Consider the following 17646-nt stretch of genomic DNA (forward strand, 5'->3'; position numbering starts at 1 on the left):
CTAAAAATAGAACTACCATATGACCCAGCAATACCACTATTGGGCATATACCTTGAGAAAACCACCATAATTCAGAAAGAGACAGGTACCACAATGTTCATTGCAGCACTGTTTACAATAGCCAGGACATGGAAGCAACCTAAGTGTCCATCGACAGATGAATGGATAAAGAAAATGTGGCACATATATACAATGGAATATTACTCAGCCATAAAAAGAAACGATATTGAACTGTTTCTAGTGAGGTGGATGGACCTGGAGTCTGTCATGCTGAGTGAAGTAAGTCAGGCAGAGAAAAACAAATACCGTATGCTAACACATATATGTGGAATCTAAAAAAAAGAAAAAAATGGTTCTGATGGACCTAGGGGCAGGACAGGAATAAAGATGCAGATGTAGAGAATGGACTTGAGGGCACTGGGAGGGAGAAGGGTAATCTGGGAGAAGTGAGAGAGTAGCATTGACATATATACACTACCAAATGTAAAATGGATGGCTGGTGGGAAGCAGCTGCATAGCACAGGGAGATCAGCTTGGTGCTTTGTGACCACCTAGAGGGGTGGGATAGGGAGGGTGGGAGGGAGACGCAAGAGGTAGGAGATATGGGGATATATGTATATGTATAGCTGATTCACCTTGTTATACAGGGGAAACTAGCGCAACATTGTAAAGCAATTATACTCCAGTAAAGATGTTAAAAAATGAAAATAAAATAGGGCAGGTGACTTGCCTGAAAGCCTTTCTCAACTTGAGGTGAGAAATTATATTTGCAATTATTTCTTGCAGGAGAATAGCTGATGGCACTTTGTATCAGGAACCAAATCTTTTAAGGTGAATGTTCTGAGGTTGAAGCCTTTGCAAGTTTTAAGTGTGACTGTCTGTGCCCTACCTTAGTGCGTATTTATCCTCTCAACTGTGTGTCCCACTGGAATAGTTAGTTTATGTTTTGGGTCCCAGGCCCCATTCCCACTTCCACCAAGAACGTTGATTCTTTTCATTGATTCATTGATTCGTTGATTCATTTTTCCTCCTGGCTGTTGATCTTGCTCTGAGGCATTCTTTCCTGGGAGGTATGGAGGTAGCTGAAGGAGCCTCTGGGTGGCGCCTTGCCCCCAGAAGATTGACACACGAGAACGACTTGCCTGATAGAGGCTTAGGCCTGTGTTGGCAGGAAGAGGTGACTCATTTTTCATCAGAGGAATTTCAAAGAAAATATAATGACAGGATGATGTCAGAGGAGCAGGTGGAGACAGGAACCTTGATTGAGATGCTAGAGGGAGGTGTTGGGTAGTATGGTTGCCAAGGTAGTCAGAATGATTGACTGGCATGGATCACAAGAAACGTCACCTGTTTTTCAGTTCCTTTCTCATGAGCCCTGGTGCGGGCAGTGCTGTTCAGTGCTTTCAGAGCATGCAAGTCTATGCCTGTCTTAGGTGTACTGTGTTTCTATCTGGGTGAGACATCTCATGACATCCGGTGCCAGTCATGGACTTATTTCACACATGGTGTGGTGTGTATGGGCTCCTGTAATCTGTGCATCAGCTCCATGGCTTGTAGGGTCTGTGTCTTGAGAATTGAAAATCACATGCTCATGGTGGCTCGAGGTGTGGCATTTCCCCTGAGGTATTATCAATAGATACAGGAACTTGCCTAGATATCAGAAGGTCAGATCTCAGGGACTTTATCTTATTGCCAGAAGTGCTCTGGTTCCCTCCAGTGTTTTGGCAAAGGCTGGATCTTTGCTCTAATTTTAGCTAAGTTTCCTGTTTTTTATTTTTCTTCTTTGAGTTGGTTCCCCTGCTTGGTGTGTAGGATGAAGCTGGTAAGTGGGGGAAACTTACAGTCAGGAGGACAGATAGATAAGTTTCCCAATCTTTTCATATAAGCACTCAGGTTGGTTCAGGCTCCCATTTACATTAAGACTGTAAGGAGTGCTCCTTGTCATCACTGTGTTTTAGCACCTACCAGAGTCTGTGTGATTGTGAGGTTGGAGGCTAAATCAGCCGTTTACAAAAAGGTAAAAGAGAGGGTATTTATTGCTAGTACTCTGCCTGAGGATTCAGGTCTCAAGGAATATCTGGGGAGAGACAGCTTTGCAATATCAATTTCTGCTTTTGTGCTTTATGTACTGTTCATCTGCAAGTGGCGTGGAGATGGGGACCTTTAGGTAGCATAGGATGCTGCCAAGAAATAGGTATTGCCTCTCTTTAAGGTATATCGTAAGCAAGAAGAAAAAACAAAAACAAAAACAAACCCCCAAACAAACAAAAAAGAAAACCCCTGAAACTGGAAAGGGAGGGAGGACAGCTTTATTTATTACTTGGGGCTGTCTTTAATTGTTGCATCCTCTGGCTGATCATGAGTTCTGTTTTTGGACAATACTACTAGATACACTGTGGGACTAAAGCTGATCTTTGGAGTAGGGTATGAAGGATATGAATCAGACAGCTTGTTTCTTAGAGAAGGGTGCTGGGCTTCCTTGGGCCCCAGTTAGCACTATTCCTCCTCCCTGCTAGTTGTGCTTCTCTCTGTATCTCTCCATGAAATAACAAGTCATTAGAAGAGACTTTTAACTTGAAGTACCAAAGAACCCAGGGGAAAATATTCTGTAGGGTGGGTTTGATATGGGAGCCCCTTGAGGATAATTTGTGATGACAGTGTTTCAGAAATCACCACCTGACTCACTGAGCAGAAGCAGCAGTCTTGACCTGAACATGTTCTTTATATCTGCCCCATAATACATACAGGTCCTCTCTCCCTTTGGTTATGAGCTCAAGGCCTTTAATCATGAGGTTGGGCAGTGATAAGGGAGAACTATTCTGATATGCCAATTAACCAGAATGTTAAGAGAGTCCACGTATGAGCTGGGATCCCAAACATCTCTTTGATTTTTTTGGTGGGGAAGGAAAAGGACTCCTTTAGGGGCTCATCATCACCTATAGAATAAATAAAATCCAAACTCATATTGTCACTTAAGACCTTTCATAATCCAGTGCAACTTTCTATAAAATTGTATTTAGCAAAATGATATTTATTCTAATTTTAAAAGGTCAAATATTACTATGAGGCTTCTAACAAAAGTAATCTGTTCTATCCCTCTGCACGTCTGAGAACTGCTTCCAAGTCTTCTAGCTGTTTCTTTTAGCATTTTCCACTACACTTCTTAAATATACCCTTCTACTAGTTATTCTTGAATTTTCAGTTTTAGACATTATCTGTTGCTGTTCTACTCTAGGAAATTAGGGTTCAGTTCTTTCATCCCTGTCCCCTTTACACAGTCCCCTCCCCCTTCTTTCTGCTGTTATACATTACTACCATTGCCTGCTACTCAGTGTTTAGATTATTATGATTATATAAACATTGCTTAAAGCTGAGCCACATGGTATTCTATAATTACATTTCCTTTCTTGACCAACTTTAAAAATTTTTTTCCTGGAATTAATAATTGCCCTATTTTTATCATTTGCCTACTGTTCTATGTACCTATCTCCACACTCTCCTACAGGACTCTGAGACAACTCTTAGTATGTTGGAACATGTCAGATAATCTTTTGGTTCAATATTTTCTTTGGAGACATCCCGCAAGAGCTTTGTGTTCTCCACCTGTAGCCTTTAGTAAAGCTGTCACCCTGAGACTTCCCTTCATCATCATACTAGGAAATTCCTTTGCCTCTCTTCTGTATTGGATGCCATGTTTCCTGGATCTCATGCAGTCAGTTTTCTTGGTTTACTCCATCTCTTCATTGGAATATATCTTAGAGTAGCTTCCTGAGAAAGGATACATGAGAGGTTAATATTTTTGAGACTTTGCTTATTTGAAAATGTCTTTATTCTACTTTTCATTTCATGAGGGGTTTGGGCATGGTTCTAGGTTACAAATGACTTTCCATCAGAATTTTGAAGGTGTTCCTTCTTCTGGCTTTCAGTGTTGCTCTTGAGAAGTCCTGTGCCATTCTGGTTCCTGACTTTTGTTTTGTGATCTGTTTTCTTTTGATAGCTTTTGAGATTTTATTTTTATCCCTGGTATTCTGAAATATTATGATGATGTACATTGATGAGGATCTTTTTTCATTTGCTGAGTTGAGTTCTCTGTGGATCTTCTTTATTTGAAAACACATCTTCCGTTTATTAGTTCTTTGATAATTTCCTCTCTTCCATTTTCTCCTTCTGGTATTAGTTGGGTATTGGACTCGACTGATTTTCTGTCCTCTCCCCCCACTCTATATTCCTCTGTCTCTTTTTGTTCTTATTTATGGTGAAGATTCTCAGCTCCACCTTCCAACTCTTCTTTGAATTATTTATTTTTTCTCTCGTAGTTTTTATTTTAAGCATTTCACCCCTTATTCTCTTCATGTTCCTTTTTTATATACTTGTTCTTGTCTTATAGCAATATTGCCTTTTAGGACTCTGAAGGTATTAATTGTCAGTGTTTTCCTCTGCTTCCAGTATTGTCTCTGTCTCAAGCTCATTCTGTTTGTTCTTTTGGTCTCTGTCTTTCATATTAGAGACTCTGAATGTCTGATGTTTCTTGGTGATCTTCATAATTAAGAGTTAGCCCCTAAAAAAGCTGATTGGAAGCCTAAAAAGCTGATTGGTGGGGCTTGTTGCCTGGTATGCTCTACTGAATGACCAGCTAGGGGAGGTCCATTTCCCCTGGGAGGAACTAGCTGGTCTCCTATCTGGGACCTCTTTAGCCTGGAAGCCAGGTCTCTGGGGTTGCCAAGCAGGGCAATAGGGCAGGGGGAGAGTCTTGTTGTTCATTATGTCAAATTTCATTTAATGTTACTGTTTTCAGTGAGGTGCCTCACTTCTGACCTCATGTGAGCCTGAAGACATTCAACCAGCCTGTGTTCTGCCTCACCCTGCAGCTCTTCTTCCCCTCCCCCCAGGCCTTCAGGGGTACCTAGTGCTTCTAATTCTTGAGTCTTTCTGGAGTTCTGCTGCACTGTTTGCCTTGTCGCCCCCCCACCCCCCCACCCCGTCCCCCACAAGCGCTTAGCAGAAACAGAAAGTGGAAATTTAAATCAGGTACCATTTATCTTTCCATTCTCCAGTTTGTCAAATTTCTCTTGATATTTTGAATTCTTTATTCCTGTGGTTTTGTGCCATTTTTATTCCTTTACTGTCATTTTTCTGAGATTTCAGAAGGGAGTGGAGATAAATTGCATATTAAGTCTGCCATGTGTAACCTAAGGTGGGCAGAAGTGAATCTTCCCAACTTCTCCTTCTCTCTCTCAAATACACAAACCCTGTGCTCTAGCTTCGCTTGTTTCTTCCTTTTTTCCATAATCTTGCTTGTGCCATCTCTCCTCCTGGAATGTCTACTCTTCTTATTTCAGACTGTTGAAATCCTACATATTCTTCCAGGCCCCCAATCCATGGAAGCCTTTCCCCCCGCCCCCCTCCCGCATAATGACCATTCCATTGACTGAGTTACTAAAGTTCCGTTACTGAATTTTTGTGGTCTTGCCCTCCTCATGACAAAGCATATATTGCCTTATACTATCATTTTTTATGCACTTACCGCTTCCCTGTTGGATTGTGAACTCTTCAAGGATAGTGTAAGACTAGTTTGTAAATTTTCTGTTGTTGGTAACAACATAGAACCTAGGCAACTAAATATTTCACAGAACCGCAGAATTTTAGAACTGGAAAAGAATTTAGAGATCTAGACTATCAAATCATTTTATGAATAAATAAATAGATCCAGTGTGATTAAACGATGCTAGAGTCATATAATAAGCTAGGGACTGAACTGGAGCTGTAACCTCATCATCTAGCTCTCAAACTGCTAAATGTAGTGATAAAATCTGATATATGCTTAATTAAATATTCTGGTTAATCCAGAGTTAACCAGAATGCACTTTCTGTTTCATTCTTTTTTTTTTTTTTGACAAATCAGGATATTGAATATTCTGAATTTTGTCAAAAATTGAGTTGCATAATAGTTTTCTTCCAAGGCCTCAGGACCCATGGATTATAGGTGAGAAAAATATAAGCAACTGAACTGAAAATGCCCTGATTTCAGGAAAATTAAAAAAAATCCGATTACGATGTTATGTGGGGTGATCCTTTTTCTTCTTCAGTAGTAGAGTGCATACAGTAGGGGGCAGACCCAGTCTAGTTGGGTCCTAGTTAAAGTTTTGCTGTTTGATAATACATCAAGGATTATTGCTTGAAGTACTTTAAGGTAGATTGTCTGTGTCAAAGATTCTCTTTGATTTCACTGAGTTATTTAGCTCTTGGCAGTCATTTCAAGAATGTTTGAGATGGCTCCATAGATTCATCCTGTCTAAGGGGTTAGAAGATCTAGGAATATCTGTTGGGAGAAAGTTGAACAATAGCTGTGGTCCATTTAGGATTTATTGAATATCAACTGTGCCAGTCACTAATCAAAAAAGCCAGGTGCCATTCTTTTCCTCACTCCCTACTTTGGGCACTTGAGGGTGGATGGGCAGGTAATTAAGAGGCTGAGCCTCTTCCTCTGAGATGTGGTTTTCATCGTGCTTTGCCTCGCAGTATAAGGCTGCATGATAGCAGACGGTCTGATGCTGGGGCTGGCTTGCAGTCTCCATTGGGCAGAGCTGTTGCTAGACAAGCAGTCTATGGTGGAATGAACCAGAACTGACCAGTAGGCTGGGCTGGGCTCTGCTTCATGCCCATCCCTTTTGGTTTTATCCAAAATAGAAACCGTGGTTCTCAGATTTTAGATGTACTCATTGGTTGTTTCTGCCTTTGCCTGTTTCTTCATTGCCACTTGGCTGTCATCGGAGGGAATTCACTATAGCTGAGTCCCTGCAGGGGGTTGAGAGGAGCTATCACTGTTTCCAGGACGGGGTGTGTGTTGTGTGTTCTCTTCCATTAAAACTGTTACCCACATTTCCTTTTATTACTCGTTAAGTCAGAGGCAGCTGGGAGGATGCATTGCATTACCAGGCACACACAGTGGCCCTGGCTGCGGGCGGGGAGAGTGAGAGTGAGTCAGCTCAGGGAATGGAAAAATTGCAGGGTAGCGGCGGCGGGCGGGGGGTGGGTGGGGGTGGGGTTGGGTAGGAGTTGTGTGCCAGTGACTGTTCCTTCTCTGCCTGTGCTTTTCTCTTTAAGGACTCATCACAAAGCTGTGAATACTGGGCATCCAGTTGGGGGCGCCAGTAAGCCAACCAGATTGTGGTGATGATGTCTCCTGTGAAAGGAATGAGCTGACAGTCTTCTATGTTATGGGTGTATGTGGGTTTTGAGGCAAGCTTGAGCTTGTGTAATATTAAGTTCTGTGTGTAAGGGTTTCACTAGAATAAAGCAATCACACAGTCTCTGTCTTGGTTATAAAATTCAGTCTTCTGCATCTGTCTTTGTCCAGTAGGGGTCACTGGGGTATTAAGCTCTAAATGAGAGAAACTCCTAATCCTATGATAGACCAATCAGATAGATTCCTTGTCTTTATTGTACAGAGTACTACTATTTTTTTTTTTTATATTAGAGCAGAAACAAAAGATGTGAACTTGTTTTAAGAACGTTGTGGATGGGCGTCCCTGATGGCACAGTGGTTAAGAATCCTCCTGCCAGTGTAGGGGACACAGGTTCGAGCCCTGGTCCAGGGGGATCCCACATGCCGCGGAGCAACTAAGCCCATGCGCCACAACTACTGAGCCTGCGCTCTAGAGTCCATGAGCCACAACTCCTGAGCCCACGTGCCACAACTCCTGAAGCCTGTGCACCTAGAGCCCATGCTCCGCAGTGAGAAGCCTGCGCATCGCAACAAAGAGTAGCCCCCGCTTGCTGCAACAAGAGAAAGCCCCCGTGCAACAGCGAAGGCCCAATGCAGCCAAAAAAAAATAAAATAAAATAAATACATTTTTATAAAAAAGAACGTTGTGGATCATTAAGTATTTGAAGAGCAGATTATTCCAAAGGCTGAGATGGAATTGATTTTATGAGTAAGATTTGAAGAGCAATTTTTAAAGAAAATGAAAGGAGATGGGGGAGAAAACTGTTTATTAAGTATCTGATGTATACCTACATACTTTTCATATATGCCTTATTTAATCTTATCAACAATGCTGAGAAACAGGATTTATATACACATTGTACATATTAGGAACCCAAAGTTCAGAAACATTAAGTGGCTTCCCTAAGGTCACATAATTATGAAGTGATACTGTCAGGAGAGATCCTACTAGCCATGTTTCATTTGACTTTGGTCCTTGGACCCAGGTAAGGGGTCATGAGAGCAGAAGGTTTTATTAGAAGGTAAGCAGAGCCTGGTGGTAGACTCTCCTGAGAAAGACTAAAATAATTCTTGTGTTGAATTAGGGTTTGGAGCAGGCTCCAAGTGTTCACAAGTGGAAAGAAGCTGAAAAATCTGTCTTTGTCTTTAGTGGGCAAGTTCTACATCTTTTTCACTTAGGGCTACTGCCAGGATGTGGAAAACTGTCTCAGAGAGATCTAAAATTAGCTCTTTGTTTGTGTGCAAAGCTTGGTTTCCATGGATAAATAGTTTAAGTTGGTCTCTCTTACCTACCTCTTATCTTGGCCTGGACTCTTCTGAGCCTTGAATGTTGCTACCTTAGGCATTCTCAAGCCTGCCCGGTTACATCATTGTTGAGCTCCTGACCCCTCTGTCAGCTGCATGCTTATTCTACTCTTGCGTTCTTGATTTTCTGGTATCTCAGGAAAACTGAAGTTGATCACGTGTTCTTAGCCAGACCACACAAAAAGACATTTCCCATTGAGACCATTTTTTGTTTTTATCTGGAAAAGCATTTAAAAAATGCATTTAGGCGGGATATGAGTAAGATGATAACTCTGCTTCAGTGTGCATTTACTTGGAATGACAGATATTTCTGGACAAAAATAACAGCCTTGGCAAAATTCACAAGCAACCCCCATAGACAGGGCTTCTTATTCTTGTATCATCTTTTCTCCATTTACTTAAGATACTGACTCTCGGAGTATCCTGGAAAAAGTTTAATGGCTAGATCTTATTATTTTTACTTTCTTGGGGGAAACAGAACCCCAAAGAGAGGGATTATTTAAAATGGTAATATGGATACTAAGGTTGACTAATATTCTTGTCTTTTTCCTTTCTGAAGCAGTGCCATTGAAGCTCAATTTGTTTTATTCATGGAGTTGGTGGTTTAGAGCTGTTAAATACCACCCACTTTGCTTTGACTTACCTCCTTGCACTGGCCACTGAAGATGATTTGATGCTTTGCTAGGGCATAAATATTCTAGTGTAGGAACAATGATAACAATAGTTAACATTAATGAGGGAATGTTTAATTTTTAAAAAATAGTTAATAGTGCTTACTGCATGCCGAATAGCCCATGCATTTTCTCACCTAATTCACACTGTAACACTGTGAAGAGGTAATTTTATTATCCCCATTTTACAGATGGAGAAATTGAGGATTAAAGAGATTAAGTAATTGGTCCAAAGATACAGCTAGAAACCATGAAGTCAGAATTTGAGTCGAGGTTTGGCTAACAGATTATGTTAAGTTTAGAGTGCTGGGAAGAGGGAGAGAGAAGGAAAGAGAAGAACGGGTCTTGGGGAGAGTTTGGCTGTTGGACAGGATCCGTATCTGGAGAGACTTCTAGAAGTGGAATTTCTGAATCAATAAATTAACTTTTTCTCTTAAACTAGAGGAGCATATTGAGTTATTTCTGCCATAAGATGAACAGTTTTCCAGGCACTTGCTCTCTGGTGTATGTTTTTGTGGTGAAAATAGATGGATTCTCAAGGAATGCTTATATTTTGGGAATCTTCATGATTTGTTGGACCCAGTTTTACTCTTTCTAGTTTGCTCCCCCCTTGTACTCCTGGCCCTCACAGTGCTCTTCAGATCCTCTTGCTTTTTGTTCATTCATTCATTCATTTATTCACTCATTCCACAAGTAGTTATTTAGTGATGAGATTTTATACAGGAGACATTCATCTAACTTCAAAAACTTCAGTGGAGTCAAAATATACACACAACTATATTATAAAGTAGAAACTGCTAAATGTTATGAGAGAGAAACATTAAAGTATAAATTCAAGGGAGGTGTTTACTTCTAACTGGGATGGAGGGAGTCACCAGGGAAAATTCTGTGGAAGTACTGGTTTAAACTGACCCATAGGAGTGGGACTTTGACTTGCGGAGATGGGAAGGAAATACAGTACAATCCAGGGTAAGCGAGGGAAATATTGTAAAGCCAGAGAGTTTTGAACTTAATTTGCTGACTGTGGAGAATTGAAAACTTTAGAATTAAATTACAAATGAGCATTTATTGAGCACTTAAGATGCACCAGTCATTATGCATGCTTCAGGGAGATTAATCTCACAATGAATGAGGATAGGGTTGGCAGGTTGGAGACTGGGATCAGGTAAATTAGATTCGGTAATTTTGGTTATAGGTTAGGTAAAGTATCAGTTTACCAAGGTTTTGTAAAGTCTGAGCAGTATTCAGAAGTCTTGTGATCAGATGTAGTTTGTTTGCTGTTCCTCCAAATAATGATAATAATAGGCAATATTTATTGAGCACATACTATGTGCCAGGCACTATCTAAACACTTTAAATACATTAACTCATTTAATACTCACTACAACTCTGTGGGGCAGGTACTATTACTGTCATCATTTTACAGGTGAGGAGATTGAGGTTCCTTGAAGTCATTTAAGTAACTTGCCCACAGGTGCTAATGTGGCATATATAGTAGAGTCTGGATTTGAACTGAAGCAGCCTGGCTTCAGATTGGGCCTGTAATTGCCATTCTACTAAAATACTTATGGCATCTAGGTTACTGAGCAAGAAATTTGGATATTTTCCTAACTTAATTGTATTTGGTAACTCTGGGGTATATAGAAAATTCTTTGCAGGCATTCTGAGCCTTTGCATGTTTATTGTTGTCTCAATACCATATTGCTAAACCTTAGAGACAGGAGTCATGGATGTCTCCTAATTAGCTCCTATGAAGCCCACATCCTCTGCCTTCTGGACTCACAGAATGAAACAGATGACAAGCGCTCAGGCCAGATTTTGAGGCCTGGACCTCCCATTTCCAGAAGTCCACGGTTTCCAATCCTATTAGTTATATGCTAGTCTCGCCACCAACATTTTAATCTCAGTTTTATATATATATATATATATATTTTTTTTTTTTTTTTAAAGTCTCTCTTTGTACGCATTATTTTTCTAAATTTCGGTCTTTTAATCATATGGGTCTTAAGTTTTCAGTCAGTATCTGCTGAAGTTCTGATGCTTGTGGATGTCAGTTAATTTTGAGACCAGGTATACTCTATGACAGTTTGAATAAAACATGCAGCCTCCTTTCTCACAGGCTTGCTTTCATCTCAGTCTCAGACACTAAAGTGATTCTGGGGTGTTACCCAAGATTTCTTGTGGGTAATGGTTGTGGGTGACCATCCTAAATTCTTGGGAGTGAAGTAATCTGATAGAAAGGCAGGTCTCAAGTCTTAATGAAGTTCAGAGTCTTGCTTTTACAAGGCTTTCTGATGGTTTGGGGCCCTTCCCATTGGCTGTTAGCAAGGGATATCCTGGGGGGTGCTACATATGTCTTTAAATGGCCTATTCTTTGTATATGAAATGATCTCTAAAAAGAAAAGTAGTCGCTCCCTCCTGCCAGCTTCTAACTACTTCCTGTAAATGACAGCACACAGATCCATCTTAGTTTTTTGAGTGAAAAAGTTACTTTCACAAAGGCAGTTTCCCTGCTCATTTTTCTTCCTTCAAACATGCATACATACCTATACACAAAGGCTGGAAACAAACGTTTTAACCTGTCATATGTAGAAAAATGGTGTATCCAAGGTATATCATGTCATCTTATAAAGATCTTATGAAGAATAAATTACTTTGGGTGCTTTTCATTGTCTTCTCTAATAATAACAGTAGATTCAGAATGTATCTTGATATTTGAGTCCCTGAATTTTTTTTTCCTTCAAATTTCCTAGGTGTTTTTGAATGGCACAAGCATGGTATATGATTTTCTAATTAAGACAGCTTTGCAGTGGCTTCAGGTAGCAGAATAAGGCAGAGAAATGGCTTTCACTTTGGGAAATGAAAATATGGTGGAGCTATTTATAAGACTGCAAAAAGTGTGGCGCGGTGGTGACACAGACAGCGCTAGCACTGTAACATTCTGTGTTGAGGTTGAGGTTCTTCCCTTAGAGCTGGGTGGAGCCACTTACAGGCTCTTGTCGTACAAAGAGGAAGTATTCCAAACATATAAATATCTAAAATGGTTTAGCTTCAGGTTAACATACTGATTTTGCCAGAACTTCTCAGCAAAGGGAGGCAGTGTGATTAAAATATATTGATTTGAAACCAGACAGATAAAAGTTCAGATGTCAGTTCATCTTCTTACTTACTGTGACTTTGGGCAAAATAATTTGAATTTTCTGAGCCTCAAGTTCTCGATTTATAAAATAGGGATATTTTAGGGGATATTACAGGGATTACATTGAAATAACAGATTGAAGATGCTTTCTAGTAGCTGCTTAATAAATACCAGTTTCCCTTCCAAGCAAGTCTGTCTTCTTTGACCATCACAGCTCAGGAGCTTCTCTACAGTAAGAGGGGTGTCATCATCATTTTTGTGTCCATTGTGTCTAGCATAATGCTCCATATTTTAAATTGAATGAATGAATGAAGTGCTCTGTTTCACAAGAGAGCCCTGCTCCAGAGGGAGCTCTGGCTTAGTCTCCACTGGATTGCACCATCAATTTTTCCTCCCTAGTGCTTATTCCCTTCAGCAGGCACAATTATTGACACATTTCACATGCCAAGAAAAATTCTCTTTTGAGCCTACATCCCTCTTTCTGCTCCCTTTTACAGCAAAATTCCTTCCTAAGAGTTGATGTTAGTTACTGTCACTGATTGTTCCCATTCTCTCTTGAGTCACTCCCGTTGGACCTTTTTCTCTGCCATGCCATCAAAACTGCCCTTGTTAAAGTCACTAGCGACCTCCACATTGCTAAATTCAATGGTCAATTCTCAGTCCTCTTCCTGACACATTAACAGCTTAGTTACTACTTAGAGCACATCCTTCACCTGGCTTCTGGGGCAGCATGCTCTTTTGGTTCTTTTAATCCACTGGCTTCTTTTTTTAGTCTCCTTTGGTGGTTCTTCCTCTTCCCTACCTAATGTTGGAGAGTTTCTAGGGCTTAGTCCTTGAACTTGACCTTTTCTCTCTCTGTGTTTACTCCCTAAGTGATCTCATCTAGTTTCCTGGCTTTAAAGCAACAGCCTGGGTCTCTCGCGGAACTCTGGATTTGTATATTAAATTGCTTATTCAGAATTCCACTAGAATGTCTACTAGGCATTTCAAAGTTAATGTATCCAAAATGGAATTCCTACCCCACTCCCCACAAAAACCACCCCAAACAACTGCAACCACCAGTAAACCCCAAACCCTCTGTTTCTCTGGCTGCCCTTCCCATCTCAGTAAATAGCAGTTCGGTCCTTTTAATTTCTCAGGCCCCAAACCTGGAAGTCATTCTCAGCTCTGTTTTTTCCCTGCTCACCCCACATCCAGTCTATCAGCAGATCCTGATGATTCTTTATATATATATATATTTTTTTTTTTTTTAAATTAATTTTTAAAAAAATTCATTCATTCATTTATTAATTTATGGCTGCGTTGGGTCCTTATTGCTGCACGTGGGCTTTCTCTAGTTGCGGCGAGCAGGGGCTACTCTTCGTTGTGGGGCGCGGGCTTCTCATTGCGGTGGCTTCTCTTGTTGCAGAGCACGGGCTCTAGGTGCGCGGGCTTCAGTAGTTACAGCACGTGGGCTCAGTAGTTGTGGCTCGCGAGCTGTAGACACAGGCTCAGTAGTTGTGGCGCACGGACTTAGTTGCTCTGCGGCATGTGGGATCTTCCTGGATCAGGGCTTGAACCCGTGTCACCTGCATAGGCAGGCAGATTCTTACCCACTGCGCCACCAGGGAAGTCCCTGATGACTCTTTAATTTGTCCAGAATATGACCACATTTCACCATCTCTGCCACTGCACCCTGGTCTCAGTTATTTCTCAGGCACTAGTTTTCACTTGGATTATTGTAATGGCATTATAACTAGTTTCCCTGCTCCCGCTCTTGTTGCTCTCTAGTCTGTTATCAATATAGCAGCAAGAGTGATCCTTTTAAAACCTAAGTTAAATCCTATCACTTGCTCACAGGAAGCCCTCCAAAGGTTTCCCATTTCACTTAGAATAAAAACCAGATTCTTTACGAATGGCCTGTACAGCCATAGATGATCCGACCTCTCTCTGGCCTCATCTCCTGACACTCCCTTTCGCTTTCAGCTTCAGCCGATCTGGTTTCCCTGATGTCCCCTGAACACACCAAGCCTAATTATGCCTCAGGGACATTGTACTTGCTCATTTCTTTTTTGGGCTTATCCTTTCTCTAAAAAGCCACATGACTTGTTGGTTTGTAATGTCATCTTAGTAGAGAAACCTTCCCTGACCATCCTGTACATAAAACTGTAAACATCCCCCCTCTGGCTCTCCTTTCTCCTCTTCATCTCCTTCAGTATATGTTTACTTGTTTATGTTTATTTTGTGTATTCTCCTATTCTCCTACTAGCATATAAGCCCCATGAAAGCAACATCTTTGTTTTGTTCACTACTCAGTTCCCAGTACCTAGAGCAGGGCCTGGTACATGGTAAATATTTGATGAATAAAATGTAGGTTAACACAAAATCGTAGATGGTCTTGATGCCAGATTACAACATACACATTGTAAATATTAGTTCCCCCATCAAGGGCCCTTTGTCATCTTTCTGGTTAGTAGATTGTTCAAATCTAAAACCCTTCCCTTTTATTAAAAAAAAAGAGGGGGTAACTTTAGAGATATTAAAGCAGGTTGTATTTTTAAAGCTTTTTTGTGGTAAGACACCATGTTTGTATACCATAATGTAAAAGGCACTGTAGAAATAAATAAAAAAGTAGTTTGGTAGAAAGATGAGGCCATAACCCTTCTCTGAGTGAAGGGTCCTGGGTGTTAGATGTACTCTTGGCCGTTGGGTCTTCTGTGTTTTTGTGTGTCCACACTTCATTTTATATAGTATCTCTTCATAGAAAAGTAGATGAGAAGAGGGGCAGTGGTACTGCAAGAACTTTGCATATTCAGCCTAGGTTGTACAAAGTTCTTTCTAGTCTTTAAATGTGTTCCTTAGGTTTATTGAAATATAATTTATGTACAATAAAAGCCATCCATTTCGGTCTACAATGTTGTGAGTTTTGACAAATGTATACAGTCGTGGAACTATCCTCAGAGTCAGCAAATAGAACATTTCCATTACCCCATAAAGTTTTCTTGTGTTCCGTGGTAGTCTGTTCCCTTCCCTCACCCTGAGCCCCTGGCAACCACTCATCTGATTTCTGTCCCCATAGTTTTGCTTTTCTAGAATGTAATATAAATGGCATCACACAGCATGTAGCCTTTTGTGTTTGGCTTCTTTCATGTAGCATAATGCTTTTGAGATTCATCCATGCTGCTGTATGTATCGGGAGTATGTTCCTTTTTTATTGCTGGGTTGTAGTCCATTGTATGGATGCACCACAGTTTTTATTAGTTCACCAGTTGATGGACATTTGGGTTGTTTTCAGTTTTAGTTATTCTGAATGAAGCTGCTCTAAACATTTACGTACAGGTTTCTGTGTGGACACATTTTTCCAGTTGCTTTATATCTTGCCAGGACTCTTAGTTTTATTCATTCTACTGGGTGTGTAAGTGTTAAAGTGTTTCCAGTTGCTGCTACAGTGTCCATATCAAGTTTTCATTTGCAAGCAGGCTTTAGTTTTGTTGAAGGCATTCTTTTCTGTGGAGCTTGTTTTGCACGTGATCCTCTCTGTGGTGATGTTTGGGTCCCTTACCACCTCCTCCCGGGTTGTGGGTGTGGAAGGGTTGCCCTCCGACTAGGCCAGGGAACTTGTGGACACTTACACATCCCTGCGTACTTCGCCTCCTCCCTGCAAGTGGTTCCCTAGTGTTTCTGCAACGTTTTTCTTCTGGCTCCATCCCAGCCAGGCTGGGAGAGGAAAGTTAAGAGTGTGGCGTCCTCTGACAGCCTCCCTTCTTGTAGAAGGGTCTGAGGCTTGTTTGTTTAAGCTGAACAGAGGATGCCAAACATAGAGTTTGAGTCAGCTCAGCAGTAGCTTAGACGCCCCTTTTTGCTCTCCTGGTTCCTCCTTCCCTTTCCCCTCCCCCTCTGGCCAGTTGTTTCCTGGGCTTTGTCTGAGACACACTGTAGAGTTTTAGTCCCCATCTACTACTGCCTGCTGTAAGACAGAGGCGTGATGGAGGAGAAGCCACCAGGAAGTGTCTGACAACACTGAGCTGTGGGCCTCTGCCTCTGTGCTGATAGTACAGGACAGCAGTAACCTCAGGAGAAAGGCATTTAGAGTCTGCGCTGAGCTGTGGGCTTGTGGCTAACTCAGGGGAGGAGAAAGGACGGGCCTGGAAATGCCTCTCTTAGATTCGTCTTATTTGCCACCAACCATCTTTATTTTGACGCACATTCTTGGAATTGCCGGTGTTCTATACTGGAAGAGATGTGCCAGAGGCAGAGCAGGTAATGGGTGCCCAGTGCTTCTTGAAATCTGCTGTGGGGCTTTCGAGGGTGGGGTAGATGACGGAGGCCTTCCCAGTTGCCTTCCTTAAAGGGCCAGTACAGCCTCTGGGCTGGGTGCTGTCAGACCTGAGTGCGAGTGGGATTTACTGAGGAAACCAGACTGTCCTGGGACCAGTTTGGGACCTGGCCCCTTTACTGTTTCGTGAGGTTCGTCTGGCTGGAGGGTGCTGGTTGGATGAGGTGATGTCTGGGCTGGAGGCTGAGGGAAGTGGCAATTGTGCTGACTTTTGTCCTTCCTCAGAGAATCAACCCCTTCCATTCTTTACTTTCTCAGTCTCAAAGTGGTTTTTGATCTTTTTTTAAAAAAAAAACCAAAAACAGAGTAACTCTATCACCCTCCTTCAGGTGTAAATGTGGGAGAACTTGTGGGGTTAGAGAAGTTTCTAGATTTGGTGTATATTTGGGTGAGAAAAGGCAGAGGAGGAAAGGTCAGTGAGAGGAAAGGGTCACAGGGTGTCCTTGCTGAGGTGCCTCTGTTCTCTTTGATAGGGTTGAAACTGTTCCTTTCCCCTCAGGCAGCTACACAGTTTACTCGCTGTGTATCCAAGCCATCCTGCATCCTGTTCAATGCAAGGAAGTTAACTGTTCTTTCCCCCAGGCGAATATTTGGATCCTGATATTAAAATTTTTTTCTAAGTGGTAGCAGACCCCCCACCCCCACTCCTTATTATTTGTTACATTATATTTCTTTGGCTTCTAAACGCCCAGTGCTGGGATCAGCCCCGTGTTTAGCTGATTCTAAATCTCCGTAGTTGAGGAATAATAAAGTCCAGTTTTTGCTGGAGTACACCCTTGGATCTCAGTGCATTTAGTCCTGTCTTTGTGACCTGCTTACTGCCTTCAAGCCAACCTAATGAGACACTTGTTACTTGTATCTTACGATTAAGATGGAGGTTTGATGACATTACTTAGTTTCTTATTAGAAGTTCATGGATGCTTGACAGAATTAGAATTAGATTCAGTCATCCCCCAGTGTCTTTCCAGTAAGTCCCAGAAAAGCTTATGAC

The 17646-nt window shown here is 41.5% G+C and overlaps 1 protein-coding gene across 2 annotated transcripts in view; it reads left to right on the forward strand.

Annotated features, from left to right (window-relative positions):
• The window catches only part of MACF1 (microtubule actin crosslinking factor 1), a 341765-nt gene that overhangs the window by 85050 nt on the left and 239069 nt on the right, over positions 1-17646 (forward strand). The window contains exon 1 of one of the 2 annotated variants that reach the window (XM_065881162.1): positions 16471-16579. The exons of the other annotated variant lie outside the window; for it this stretch is intronic. Coding sequence (XP_065737234.1) covers positions 16471-16579 — 109 coding nt within the window. Of the gene's footprint in view, positions 1-16470; positions 16580-17646 lie in introns of those variants that run through there. 2 annotated transcript variants of the gene reach the window in all.

Source organism: Phocoena phocoena, chromosome 1 (assembly GCF_963924675.1).
Source record: "Phocoena phocoena chromosome 1, mPhoPho1.1, whole genome shotgun sequence".
NCBI classification, from domain to species: Eukaryota; Metazoa; Chordata; class Mammalia; order Artiodactyla; family Phocoenidae; genus Phocoena; species Phocoena phocoena.